The sequence below is a fragment of the Zeus faber genome (genome assembly GCF_960531495.2).
Source record: "Zeus faber genome assembly, chromosome: 3".
NCBI classification, from domain to species: Eukaryota; Metazoa; Chordata; class Actinopteri; order Zeiformes; family Zeidae; genus Zeus; species Zeus faber.
In genome coordinates this window covers 5,873,293-5,887,678 of record NC_137190.1, presented here as the reverse complement: position 1 = coordinate 5,887,678, position 14,386 = coordinate 5,873,293, and the positions used below count along the sequence as shown (strand labels likewise).

Genomic DNA, 14,386 nt, shown 5'->3' with positions numbered 1-14,386 from the left:
CGCCTACCACAAACCGCCCGAGTGTTGTTTTCAGGGCCCTCCTACACAGGGACACAGGCAATGGAGTTGACGCACGCCAGTTTATTGTAAAGAGTGTCATGACAAGTGCTCCTCTCCTGTGTGTGTGTGGGGATGGAGGTTTTGCCTCGTTGATTTCGCTAACGGTCAACAGGCATACAGCCACACCGATCCTGAGCCCAGCTACCTAGACCCAGGGTACGTGTGGCTGCTCAAACCACGTCATCCCCACCCGAAAAATCAGGTCTACCATCATCGGCGATCACTCGAAGCGAGCATGAGTAGGGTCGTTTACTTGTAGGTCTGTAGTAGTCGATCCGTGATCCTCATATTGTGCAGTCCGGGCGAAGGTGAGTGGTGGCGTTTGGTTGTGGTTGGGTCTTCTCTCTCTTCTTGCTTCCTTTCTCTATATAGATTGATACTGTAGATACAATAACTTCCGATGACATCAGATAGATTAATTCTCTACATACTGTATATTCTTAAGTGACACATGCACACCCACAGTGCCCTCTTGAAGGCTTTGCCAGCTTCCTGCTGGCAAAGCCAACAGTGGGGGCAGACACACCCTCCCTCGGATAGTCGAGGAGGTCAATGACGAGACTGTGACAGCAACCCTGCTCACCTGCCACACAGACATGGAGCTGTTCCATCACTGGGTCCAGCTCCGTCTGTCCGTCTGACTGACTAACTGTCTGGCTGCTCGTCTCTCAGCAGGGCTCCAGACTGTGACCAGCTTTTGAGAGTTTGCGATGGTGGTCAGAGTCACATTCATGTCAGTGTAGCATTCCATAGGCACCAGCTGCCGGCCAAACAGCCATCTACTCATTGAAGTCCAGCCAGCGACTTTATTACATTCATTTTTGATTCTAATAAAATAGTTTTGATTAACAAGTTGTGAATCGCTATGCATGCACATTTACGGCCATTAGCCTCCGCTTCAAAACAATGCGAGCGTGATGATTGAGGAATGTGCCTATCTGTCTGTATCAGTCCCGCCCCCACATGCTTCATATGAACGTGTGTGTGTGTGTGTGTGTGTGTGTGTGTCTGTGTGTGTGTGTGTGTGTGCGTGTGCGTGTGCGTGCACTCACTCAGCCTGAAAGGTTGTATCCTGCTGAGGAGAGAGCGGAGAGCCGTCTTCAGTGAGCGCTACATTTTCATATACGCCACACAGATGTTTTTGGGCTTAATGAATGGACGAATGAATGGATAATCTTTATTCACATTCCACTTATTACAGCAGAGCCATCATTCAGACGCATTGAAAATAGTGCTGACCGATAAATTGTCATCGCAAAAGGCTGCCTAAAATGCGATGAATAAGAAGTAACATTTTATTTACACGCGCCATGCATTTACACTCAGCGTCAGCAACGGCTAGCTTCTCGTGCTTGCTGTAGGGCTGGGCCTGTTATTTCATAATCGTGCGATTGACAGTTATCGGCTGTCATGGGAATACACGCAAAAAAAACCCATCATAATCGCAAGCTGTTCATGTTTTTCTAAAATGTATAAAATGATCTACCTTTCCTATGAATATACATAAATAATTTCATGTGTGCTTAAACACCACACGACCCCTCTAAAACAAAACCGACAATTCATCTCCCTGCAACAATCCAATGTCTCTGAAGCACGCTTTCTTTGCATTCACCATGCATTTCAAATAGCATTGTTTTTAATCTCCCTTTTGCAGTAGACTATTTAAAGATGATGATAATAATAATAATAATAATAATAATAATAATAATAATAATAATAATAATAATAATAATAATAAGAAGAAGAAGAAGAAAATATAATATATATAAAATATAATAATCCTGCTCCCCGCTGTTCATCTGGACCGTCTCTTCAACTGTTTCCTTATGGCTTGATAAAGTCATTTATTCTGGAAAATGATGCATTATAACGCTATAGTTGAAACGTTGTTCTCCTGCTGTGATCATTAAAACCAAGGAGTTATTGAATTCCTTTCACCTCTAAAACCACTCCTGCTTAAATATGGCAATTATTTGGGCTTATATCAATCTGTTTTATCCAGTGTTGGTCATTGATATTCGGATTTTGGATCAATAAAAAATTAAAAACCCGCTCCGCTCTCAACTCCGTTCCAACTTTGAGCATCTCTCTCTGGGAGAAATGGTTCCTCCATCAGCACCCACCTTCCAACTGTCCGACTAAAACAGGGGTCTCTCGGATTCATTGTGGCATATCTTGATAAACCTGACTGATCTAAAAATCATAATAAATAATGTCTAATGAATTTTAATTACAAAAGTTTGTGATCATTCAGGAATAGGTGTGGTTTTAGATATTAATAGCTATTTATGGATGGTATGGGCTAAAACACACAAAATTCACCTTTACAATAATTCACTACATGTTTACAATCTGGTAGGCAAACTTATATCATCTATGTAATATCAAGATCAAGATCAGTGTATATGGAATAGTGGCATTAGAATGTGCCAGAGGGCACCAAATTTGGGCTTTTACGGCCAAAGTGTTGGTTCCTCTCCGGCATGGGTACTTGCTTACTGCCCTGACTATTGTGGTTGAAAGAAGTACTTTTTCTTCTTCACTGATGGGTCTCTCCCTACCTGCACCGTCCCTGCCTGCACTTTCATTAATCAGCATGTAAGGTCATTGATTGATACCATGCTGTACCAAAAAAAAAAAAGGGGTGCGACCAATCATGTGCTGGTGCGACCCACTGAGAAAGTTGGTCGCACCAATGCTATTAGTGGGAAAGGGTTAGTCTGGGGCCCTGATCTGGCTGGCTGATTAATCCCGTCCTACAGACTTCAATTTCCTTGTCGCTTTCTCTTGTTTCCGAAGCGACTAAATGGTTTCAACGTTAAAGTCGGAAAGAAAAAAAAGAAAGACAAACGCAGTGTCTCCCACACTGCGTTTGTCTCGTTTTTTTTTATTGTTTTTTTTCTGCATTTATGTCAAGCTTTATGCTTCCCTTTCCCCTCTTTTAAGGGTTTTCAAATTGCTCTATTTCTCCAAAAACTACCAGTGTTTCTGGGATGGAATAAGCAAATAAATCTGGAACGACTGGATGACACACAGTATGCTCATGATAAGCCCATTTAATTTTATTGTGTAAAACGAGGAATCAATCCACCAGCACTAAAGTGACACACCTGTGATGGCGGGAAGAGATTTTAGCGGAAATAAAATGCCGGAGAACATCATGCCATCATCCTGCCCATAACCATCATGATCATATGAGCATATGACCGTAACTGCGGTCGGCCATCGCAAGCCGCTGTGCAATCGCGGCCCCGGCTCCCAACTTCCACTTAGCCATCTGTGCGCCCGCTAAGATCTGGGGCCCCCCCACCTCCCCCTACAGCTCTAATTTCTTAATGTGATGAGCAGTGGAGTTGTTAACATCCTTAGGATCGTAAAAAGCCGCCGCCTCATTACACACCTGTTGTTTTTTTGTTTTTTTCCATGCACATTCAGTGGCCGTGTTTTCTGTTTTTATATGGCCCTAACATCCCAGCATCACACACGCCGGCCGCTGCATCCTCCTCCTCAACCTGGACCGCCCATTCTCGGCCTAATGATGCGCCCCCCACACACACACACACACACACACACACACACACACACACACACACACACACACACACACACACACACACACACACACACACCATCAGTACGATGCTCTACTTGGCTGACGTGGAAGCGATGGGAGCCTGCGTTTATTTCACATTTTTTCTTTCAACCTTTTTTATTTCGGCTAGTCAGGTTGAGATTCCAAATCTCTTTTTCCTGACCAAGAAAACAGCGACGGACAAGAGTCAAAACCAGCATTTACACCTGGACACGCAGAAAAATATGTAATTGCAAATCTCGGATGTTAAAACAATTACAAGCTCATGCTTCGTAAACCCGTATTTGTAAACCATCTCTTTGAACTTATTCAGACAAACGCCTTCAGTTTTATGGTTTTGAAAGCTGAACGGCCAGAGAACTGAGAGACTGTTTGACCCGTCCCAAAGTACCACTATTTGAGCGAAGGCCATACGGTAGATATTGTCTGATGTGTAGAAAGGTACGTGCTTATGTGGACAGCAGGTGCAATATATGTAAAATGCCCGGACGCCCGTGTGGTGCAGTAAATGTGCATCTGCTTGTTATTGTGTGTGTCGTGCAGACGTTCAGATTGATTGCACTAGCGCAGAAAAAATAAAAAATAAAAAAATACATAAATAAATAAATAAAATATATATAAAATATGGACATGAAAGCATGCAGTCTGCTTTTTTGGAGTTCCATTTTGTTTTTCTTATTCTGTACCAATGTTATAATAAAGGCCTTTTAACACCATATTCCTTGTGAGTGCCTCGGCGCGACATCACTACATTGAAGCTCTATTTCTTATTTTCAAAGAACAACACTGGATTTATATTCTCTTGTCTTTTACACCTTTTTTTTCCTATTATTTGGGGGGAGGGGGTGTCATTAGTATGCACAGTGCCTCTTCTTATTACCTTCAAACGGTATCAGATTATCTCAGAAGCCCGGAATGCCATCATCAACTCTTCCTCCATTAACTATTCATTTGGATGGACCCATGCACAGCAGCACATTCTGTTTGCTGTAAATTTGTTGACATTTGAACCTCCGAACGTCAGTATTGAGTTGTTTATGTCTACGATCCCTCGACCCAAATGGGAGCGGGTTGGGCCACGGGATTAATCTATAGAGACTCTCTTGACATTATTAAAATACTGAACTATATTTCGTGATTGAATGTCAAAACTTGCCCAGCCACACAGAAAGATTAACTGCGCCTTGATTTATTTAAGCAGCTCCTCTGTCAGCCAGGCCCGTTCATAGCCGCTTCTCGAATAGAAATAATGCCAAGATTAGATTAGGAAAGAGTACAATTCTCAGCGAGGCGGTTTGTATTCATATTGCCGTCTCTTAGTAACCCACAAACCAGTGACAAAAACACCAAAGGCAAAGGGGCAGGAAAGCTCAGGGCGGGAGATGGCAACATTTTCTTTTGCTTGTGGATTTTTTCTTTATTCTTTTTTTTTTTTTCTTTTTTTTTTTTTCCTCCACCAATCCCTGTCTTTGGAGAACTATTTTACCATGTTTGGGTCTATAAACAACTGATCACTACTCCAGGAGGCAGGAGGGGGAGAATCACCACGGGTGAGACAAATAAACACAGAACCAAACAACATTTAAACGGAAACATAAACATGGGACGACCACATGTATTGAAAAACAGAGTTAATTAAATCCAGGAAAACACTTGGTCAAGTGGCCTCTTCCTGTTGTAGTTATGGCAGCAAATGAGGAAAGAAAAGGAGAGGAATGCAACCAGGAGGGTGCTGGGGTGCATTCAAAGCAGGTTTGGTGGTGTGTGTGTGTGTGTGTGTGTGTGTGTGTGTGTGTGTGTGTGTGTGTGTGTGTGTGTGTGTGTGTGTGTGTGTGTGTGTGTGTGTGTGTGTGTGTGTGTGTGTGTGTGTGTGTGTGTGTGTGTGTGTGATGTGTCCAGAACTTATCCCAAATGTTTCTGGTGTATAAGGTGGGTATTATATCGTGGCGCCTCCAAGCAGCAGAAAGGGCCCCAAAGCGCCCCCGCGCTCCGCATAGACACCCCACGGCTGCACGGAAGCCCCGAGCACCCTGCCCTGCAGCCACAGAAGACCCCCGAAGCAACCCCCACACCTGGCCCCAAGGATTATAACCCAGTCCCAGGGAGCACCATGAGACCCCGCAACTCTGGGGCGCACACATACAACCCAGCCCCAGGCGCGGGCACAAGACGCAGCCGCAGGCACAGAACCAGGCAACGACCGCAGGCCCGGATCCAGGCCCCGCGCCGACGGACCGACACCCTGCCCGAACTGCCCGCCTTGAAGGCGAGCCGGCAGGGACCCCCATGCCCAGCGCCGGGCGCCCATCCACGTAGCGGAGTGTGCTCAGTGCGGGGCACCCGGATGCTAGTCCTCCTTTTTCTTCTTTATTCTTTGACAACAGCTTTGTCATGACTTACACGTCAGGTAATTTTCCCCTGCTAATTTAACTTAGTCAAAGTCTTTGGAGTTCCATGCATTCGCACAGTTCTATATGCTAATCATCCATTAATACCAATGTGTAATGTGTGTGACAGAGGCTCTAATGACGGCTCTCCACCAGGGACTGTATTAATGATAATAATCAGCGGGAGGATACACTGGGTGAAATATATGATTAGTGCATCACTTGGTAGACAATGTTTAATTATTGGCTTATAATACTGGCACCCCACCACCGTGAATGGTGTTTGAGTCTCTGTGTGGGACAGTGTGATGGGCTTGTCTACCATTCAGCGTGACCCCTCCCCTGCTTTAGACCTGTCGTCAAATAGGACTGATTTCAGCCCCCTGCAGCAGGATATTCGAGTGAAGAAGATGGATGAATGTTCTCATCCTTCACTCTTTTCAATACCTTTTTTATTTATTTATTTATATTCTGCCGGCCCGCTTTGCTGTCTTCTCCAAGGCTGCGTGCGGTGGCTGACCCGCTCCCGACCCGTACAATTCTTAAACCTCACTACACAGAGCTCCTCATGACAGCCAGCACCGCATCGGAGCTCCACGATTTGACGTCCTTTCTTCACCTGACACTCGCTAGACAGGGCGGCTCTGAAACACACCCTTGTGTGTGTGTGTGTGTGTGTGTGTGTGTGTGTGTGTGTGTGTGTGTGTGTGTGTGTGTGTGTGTGTGTGTGTGTCTGCTCTCGTGTGCGTGTGTGTTGAGTGGTTGTGCATGTAAGAATACATGGGCATGCAGGCTGTAGGTGAATTGTCCCTGTTTGTATTCACCCCCTGTATTCCCCTTTGTGGATCTCGGGCACCAGAGAAGGAGGCTGCAGACAGCACGGGGAACGCCTGGGGGCCCACCAGAAGCACAGCGGTCAGCTGATAAGTCTGGTGGCAGACGAAGAGCCATTCTGGTCACAGCGGGCACAGGCCCAAGGGACCCCGGCTTCGCAGTTACACTTCAGTGAGCTAATCCACTGGTGGACTGGGCTGGAAATTATTGGAGTCATCCAGTGTTGAAATGACAGGTTGTCAGATATTGATTTGCTGGGTGAGCATTGGACACTGCAAGCTATTGTCTCTAGTAGCTATGTGAGAACTCCATTTACCTTGACATCTCACAGATTTCAAACTGTTTTTTTTTTTTGTTTTTGTTTTTTTTTTTCATTTTAATGGGGGTTTTCTCGTGTGGGTTGTCATTAGACATGAATTGTTTTTTGGAATGAAACCATTATGTTAATGTAATATTTTTAGAGCATCTTTCAACTACTTTGTAGTGCATCTGACAAAATGCTTCACGGGCTATTAAAACAACAAATAACACCCTAAAACACACAGATGATACAACATAGAGGTGTTGCATTAAAAGGGATGTATAAAATGCTATGTAAAAAAGTTTACAGCAAAAACCATCCTAATTTGTATTTTGGGATGTTATCCCTGCGTAGAAACACCCATCCCCCCCCCCCGTGCATCAGTGCACAAATATGATGCCGACAGCTTTAGATATTTTTTTTCATGTTGTTGAAATTTTGTCTCTGCACCTGTATTCTTCTGTAATCAATCAGCGTATGATCACCTGTCAACTCATGAGAAAGAGGCATTGACGACTATTATACTATTCTATGTGACGTGCACGTGGACGCCCGAGAGTGACTGGGATGGATCTGATTTAAATAGCTGACGTGACTCCTGTGATGAGCGTCAAATTGGTCTAACTGGTAACAGGCTATGGTTGTCTCTATCCATCTCCCTCAGACACAGAGGCCATATTAACAGCCATTAGTGGCAGGGTCTGTTGTGCTTCATTCTGGTCACACACACACACACACACACACACACACACACCACGCACACAAACGTACACACATACTACCCTTCCTCCGCTGCACCTGCTGTGCCTATTTAACATTCATGAATAGTTGATAGCCCCAGCACCTGGCCCTAAGGCTTACCCGGGATCCAAGCACACACGTGCGCACACAAGCACACACACGATTCAAAGAGAATATCCTCTTCTGTGGAGGGATGTATGTGTACAAGCGATGTGCAGTCCTTGTCAAAGTAATCCAAACTCCAATTTCTCATTCACGCAGAGGACCTCGGCCGTCCCCCGCCCATGCTTTTAAAGACAACCTTCGCCACAAACAACACTTCGACGTACACCCCGCTTCCTTACGAGACGAAAAGACGATAACTCATTTGGTTTTTCACAGCAGCAGCCGAATTAAAGGGTGGCAAAGGCTCCCGCAAGCACAGCTGCAGAACCGTCGGGAGAATAAGAAAATACATGCAAGGAGTCGTGAATGACTTGATTCAAACAGATAATAGTAGGAAATGAGATATTTGTGGCCAGCCCATTTTTGGTTTGTTTGTCTGTGCTGTTAGTCTCTCCAGTGTTTGCCGTATCGCTCTCCTTTCACCTGCCTCCCCTACTGGGGAAGCATTAGGCGGCAACAAAAATCACGAAACCATCCCCCCCCAAAAAATATCCCGCGCCCTTATTTACACAATGGCTCGCCTCCCAATTATGTTGTTACGTTGCTTTGTTTTAAGAGTTGTCGTGTGGGTGGAAGGCGGGTGGAGCAGGGAGGTGCAGTGTGTAATGTGCGGAGGGAGGGAGGCGGCGCTCCAGGGGATGACGGCGGGAGCAAACGCCAAAGAAATGTTTCCCATTGTCTTTTAATTTTGCCTAAAAGTGTTTATCTGGAAATAATTAGAAGCTAATGGTTACAGGTGGCACAACTAAACGGCCCTCGGTGTTAACAGTATTTTTATAAAACAAAGCCATTTTATTTTTTACAAATCTTGCTGTGTGTTGATGTTTTCTGATCCGTGCTGGTAATTCATTTGCTGTTGGTATTTTTTTTTATTACGGTTCCCTCTTAAGCTTTTAAAGGTTAGGAATTTCCCCGTTTGCCAATTTGGCAGTAAATCCCTCCAAAACAGCCCACACATTATGGGCTTTTCACCTCCAATTAAAATTTCTTTCTGAAGGTAATTCTCAGAAGCATTGTTGCAGCAAAACAAAACACACACCAGGGTTCACACTCTGCACGCTCCATTTGGAACACTGCGGCGTTGGGACTTTTTAGTGAATGATGGGAATGATGACCTTCACTTAGAATTTTAAAAAGTTTTGAAGTTTGTTTCTGTGCTTCTAAGAAGACGTGCTGCCGTGTGAGTGTCCTGCCTTCCCAGTGTTGTCAATACCTTTAGTTTGATTGTTTTACCGTTAGCGCCCTGCTTTAAACCTAACGGAGATCTCAGCTCTTCATCGCGGTCAATCTGATATCTTAGGGCTGGGTTTATCAAAATTGTAATCTTTACTTCTCTGAAATGATGATTATTGCAAGTTTGATACTCTTCATGGAAGTTATGAAATCATTTTCTGCTTATTGATATATGGACATTATATTGACATTTTGTCAATGTCAAGATCTAGAATCGTATATTGTGTATGGAGGTTAATGTTAATACCGAAACTGAATATTAAAACCTCAAAATGAATACCTATTTATGAAACGATGGAAATTTGACACAACAGATTGTTTTTTGAGGCTTGTTCTTCCACGCCTGCAGGCTAGCTCATTACTTCAACTGTAATTAGGAGTGATACATGTGTTGAAACGTTCCCGCGACGCTGTCCTGCCTCCCAGCATGAATACCAGCACTCATAGAATTTAATTCATCAAATGACTGCGCCATAACTGACTGTTGCCTAAGAAGGTATTTTTTAAATGTACCTGTACACGGCAGCCTTCTTTGAGTTCTGAGATGTGTTGTCTTGGGTTGTGCTCCGTCACACAGTGGGTTCCCGTGCTGTCGGACTTCCAGCGGAGAGAAACCCTGTGGGGGTTCGCGCCCGGGCTGCCCGGCCGCCCCCTGGCCCTCCACCTGGGGGACTACAACCTGGATGGCTTTCCCGACGCCCTGGTGGTCCTCCGCAACACCAGCGGCAGGTATGAACGCATATATACACACACACACGTATGTTGAGTTCACATACACAGAGACATGCTGTACATGCTGGGTTTTGAAGCTCCGGAGCCTGGAATGACGTACGGTGAATGTGTTTGTGGAAATGTTGCTTTTACAGGACATTAATGTCATGGAAATCAAAGGTTTCACACAAAACTCTCTTCCCCAGCTCTAAACACGAGCTTTACACTTGTGATGTTTGTGTTAATTTGTCACATAACATCGTACGATTCGATAAGATTAAAGTGACCCTGGTATTCCAACCGAACACAAAATGCAATTGACTTGAACTTAATCATTCGGGACACACATTCCAGTGGATTACTCTAATCTGTTGAGCTTTTGAAAACTATGCGTAGTTGATTCCGACGACGCCACCATGTAGAACGCTCTCGTTGCGTCGCTGCAAAACAATTCCTTCGATTGTCATGCAGTTGTCACATTCCGATGCGAACGAGCAACATGGCTGTCTACCAGTAGCCCCAACAAAATGACACGCTGTGCGCCTTCCAATTTGCAGCTTTGATAATTCCAGGGGCTCAGCCACCTGCAGAATCAATTAAATCCCTCCCTTTCACTAATTGGTTACGCAGCTAAATTAGGCAAGAGGAGCAATGAATTGATATGCAATTATATACAGGCTCATGTAAACCGTGTTTCTTTTTTTTTTTTCCACTAGCGTTGATGTTTTAACAGCAATTTATCTTTCGGTGCCGTCTTTGATGAAATGCATTCCCCTGAAAACCTTGGGAAATGGCCATTAAACGGTAACTACCAGATAACAACTCATGCGAACAGGGAGCGATGTTTATATATGTACTCCATTATCACAGTATATTACTGAGATCAAAAATGGGGCATCTTTTTACCTCTTAACTAAAACAAAGGGAAAAAAGGTTTCGATTTAAAATATAGCCGAGCATGCGTCCAAGAGGACGTCTGTGCTGACTTGAATTGAGCTCTGAATGGCTAAGAAAAATGTCTACACTGCTACAATTCAATTATATTTTCTTTGTTGGGAAGTTATGCAACCATTTGGTTAAATTAAATACTGCCGGAGTCACAAATGAATGGAAATATTCCATTTCTCTGCCAGACTGAATTTTGTTGAGTGAAATATTTTTCTAATATGCGTCGGACGGTTCACTGAAACGCCGGTAGCAGGTCTCTCTGTGTAAAACGTCAATATATCAATATAGAATCCTATTGTATTGAGTCGCATCGTGTTTGAAATTGAATCATGTGATCATGGAGACCCATCCCCTGTCCTGTTTACCGAGGTGCTTTGACTGAGAGTCCCCACACCACACGTTGGAACACAGATCACCATGGACACTAGGGCTTGTGTGTGTTTACGCCCACTTATGAGTCTAAGCGTTCTTTGAAGGACACTTGGATTATCTTGCCTCGAGATGGAGATAAGATACGCGCGGGGGTGGTTGTTGGGGGTGGAGGTAGGGGGGTGGGTGGCTGTGGTTGTTCACGCATACAGATTGTTCCATATGCACTGAGGCGTTGCTGGGGTGTTTGTATGTGTTTGTTTCACAAACATGCCGCATTCCCCAACACTCAATGGTCTCAAGATGCTCATCCACACACATACACACACACACATACGCACGCAGACACGCGTGTACGCACGTGCCCTCTGTCTTGAATAGGCTCCATATAATCTTTAAGTCCCGTGAAGCTTAACTCTTAGGGTCACCCTCATCTAAGGGAGGCTCGTTGGAGAGCTCCGTTTTAATCACCACCAAACTGTCATGTGCACCACCCTTACCTCTGTCACCCCCTTTCCTTCTCCCTCCTGCGCTCTCTCTCTCTCGCTCTCTCATTGACACTGTTTGTCTTTCTCTCCTCCTTCCTGCTGCGTCTGTCACATTAAGCCGTACAGTAGCAGTGCAATCACTCGGGCTGCCCACCAAACGTCAGTCAATGAGAAGAATGTTCGTCGAACAAGTTTTTCATTGGTCAGTTGGTGGCAGGAGAAAAAGAAACTCCACTTGGGAGCTGCCCTTTGTCAAAATGAACCTTATACCCTATATGGGTGGACACGTGTATGAAACGCAAGAGGGCTTTTAATTTGAAACAAATTTAACTAAAATTAATGTTGTGTCTCCTTGCTGGTTGTTCCCACACATTCAGAAGAATAATTACAGCTTTTTATGGTCAGAAATGTGTGTCACTAAAAACTGAATTTGAATTATTTATATTTGAATTTGAGATGCTCAACTTGAATAATCGCTTTAAAAAACTGAATTTGAATCACCTGATTTTCCGACAGTCTGAACAAATATTGCCTATTTTATAAAAAAAAAAATATTGCATATACAGGTACATCTCATAAAATTAGAATATCATGAAAAAGTTCAATATTTTTTGTCACTCATTTCAGAAAGTGAAACCCATATATTATATGGATTCATTACATATAGAGTGAAATATTTCAAGCCTTTATTTCTTGACATTTTGATGATTGTGGCTTTAGATAATGAAAACCCAAAATTCAGTGTCTCAGAAAATTTGAATATTGTGAAAAAGTACAATATTGGAAAGTCATGGTGTCACACCCTAATCAGCTAATGAACTCCAAACACCTGCAAAGGTTTCCTGAGCCTTGAAATGCTCTCTCAGTCTGGGTCAGTAGGCTCCACAATCATGGGGAAGACTGCTGACTTGACACATGTCGAGAAGACAGTCATTGGCACTCTCCACAAGAGGCTGAGCCACAAAAGGTCATTGCTATAGAAGCTGCTTGTTCACAGCGTGTTGTATCCAAGCATATTAATAGAAGTTCAAGTTCAAGAGATTGTTTGTCACATACATACAGTATACATACGGTCATAGAAAGTTGAGTGGGTGGAAAAAGTGTGGTAGGAAAAGGTGCACCAGCAAAAGGGATAACCGCAGCCTTGAGAGGACTGTCAAGCAAAATCCGTTCAAGAATTTTGGGGAGCTTCACAAGGAGTGGACTGAGGCTGGAGTCAGAGCATCAAGAGCCACGACGAACAGACCAATCCTAGGCACGGGCTACAAATGTCGCATTCCTCGTGTCAAGCCACTCCTGAACCAGAGACAACGCCAGAAGCGTCTTACCTGGGCTGTGGAGAAAAAGAACTGGGCTGTTGCTCAGTGGTCCAAAGTCCTCTTTTCGGATGAAAGTAAATTTTGCAAGTCATTTGGAAATCAAGGTCCCAGGGTCTGGAGGAAAAGTGGAGAGGCACAGAATCCACGTTGCTTGAAGTCCAGTGTGAAGTTTCCACAGTCGGTGATGATTTGGGCTGCCATGTCATCTGCTGGTGTTGGTCCACTGTGTTTTCTGAAGTCCACAGTCAACACGGCCATCGACCAGGACATTTTAGAGCACTTCATGCTTCCTTCTGCTGACAAGCTTGATGGAGATGGAGCTTGGCACCTGCCCACACTGCCAAAGGTACCAAAAGCTGGTTCAATGACCATGGTGTTACTGTGCTTGATCGGCCAGAAAACTTGCCTGTTCTGAACCCCATAGAGAATCTATGGGGTATTGTCAAGAGGGAGATGAGAGCACCAGACCCAGCAATGCAGATGACCTGAAGGCTGCTATCAAAGCAACCTGGGCTTCCATTACACCTGAGCAGTGCCACAGGCTGATGGCCTCCATGCCACGCCGCATTGATGCAGTAATTCATGCAAAAGGAGGTCCAACCAAGTATTGAGTGCATAGAAATTAACATACTTTTCAGAAGCCTGACATTTCTGTTAAAAATATCCTTTTTTTCTTGATCTTATGTAATATTCAAATTTTGGGTTTTCATTATCTATAGCCACAATCATCACAATTTCAAGAAATAAGGGCTAGAAATATTTCCCTCGACGTGTAATGAATCTATATAATATTTGGGTTTCACTTTCTGATCAATATCATAAACATGCGACGATTAGTCGACTAATGGCTTGAACTGACTGACGAGGAAAATCTTTAGTCGGGGGCGGCCCTAGTAATCGCACAAGGCTTTTCAGCCCAACCCCATAGGATGTGACCTCGGTGTTTAAGTTTAAACCTCCATCAGCAGCGGGTGGAGGATGTAGGGAGGAAGGAGGGAAGGGGAGAGAAAGGAACAAAATCGATGAGAGGAGAGCCGTGGCAACATTGCTGCACTCCAGTTGATGTGTGAAACCCCTCATACAGTCACAGATACAGCCAGAGATACAGTCTCAAAGGGCCTCAGGTCCACATTTGAAAGAACATGCAATCAATGGCTTCAGACCCATTCAGAGGTTCAGTGGCTGGAGAAGAGAATTCTGTGCGGCTGAGAACGGTGCGTGGTACGGAGTCGTGA

At 44.3% G+C, this 14,386-nt stretch overlaps 1 protein-coding gene across 1 annotated transcript in view; it reads left to right on the top strand.

The window, feature by feature from the left end:
- The window catches only part of itfg1 (integrin alpha FG-GAP repeat containing 1), a 148,936-nt gene that overhangs the window by 57,994 nt on the left and 76,556 nt on the right, over positions 1–14,386 (top strand). Inside the window, exon 10 of the mRNA XM_079997728.1 lies at positions 9,894–10,045. Coding sequence (XP_079853854.1) covers positions 9,894–10,045 — 152 coding nt within the window. The remainder of the gene's footprint in view (positions 1–9,893; positions 10,046–14,386) is intronic.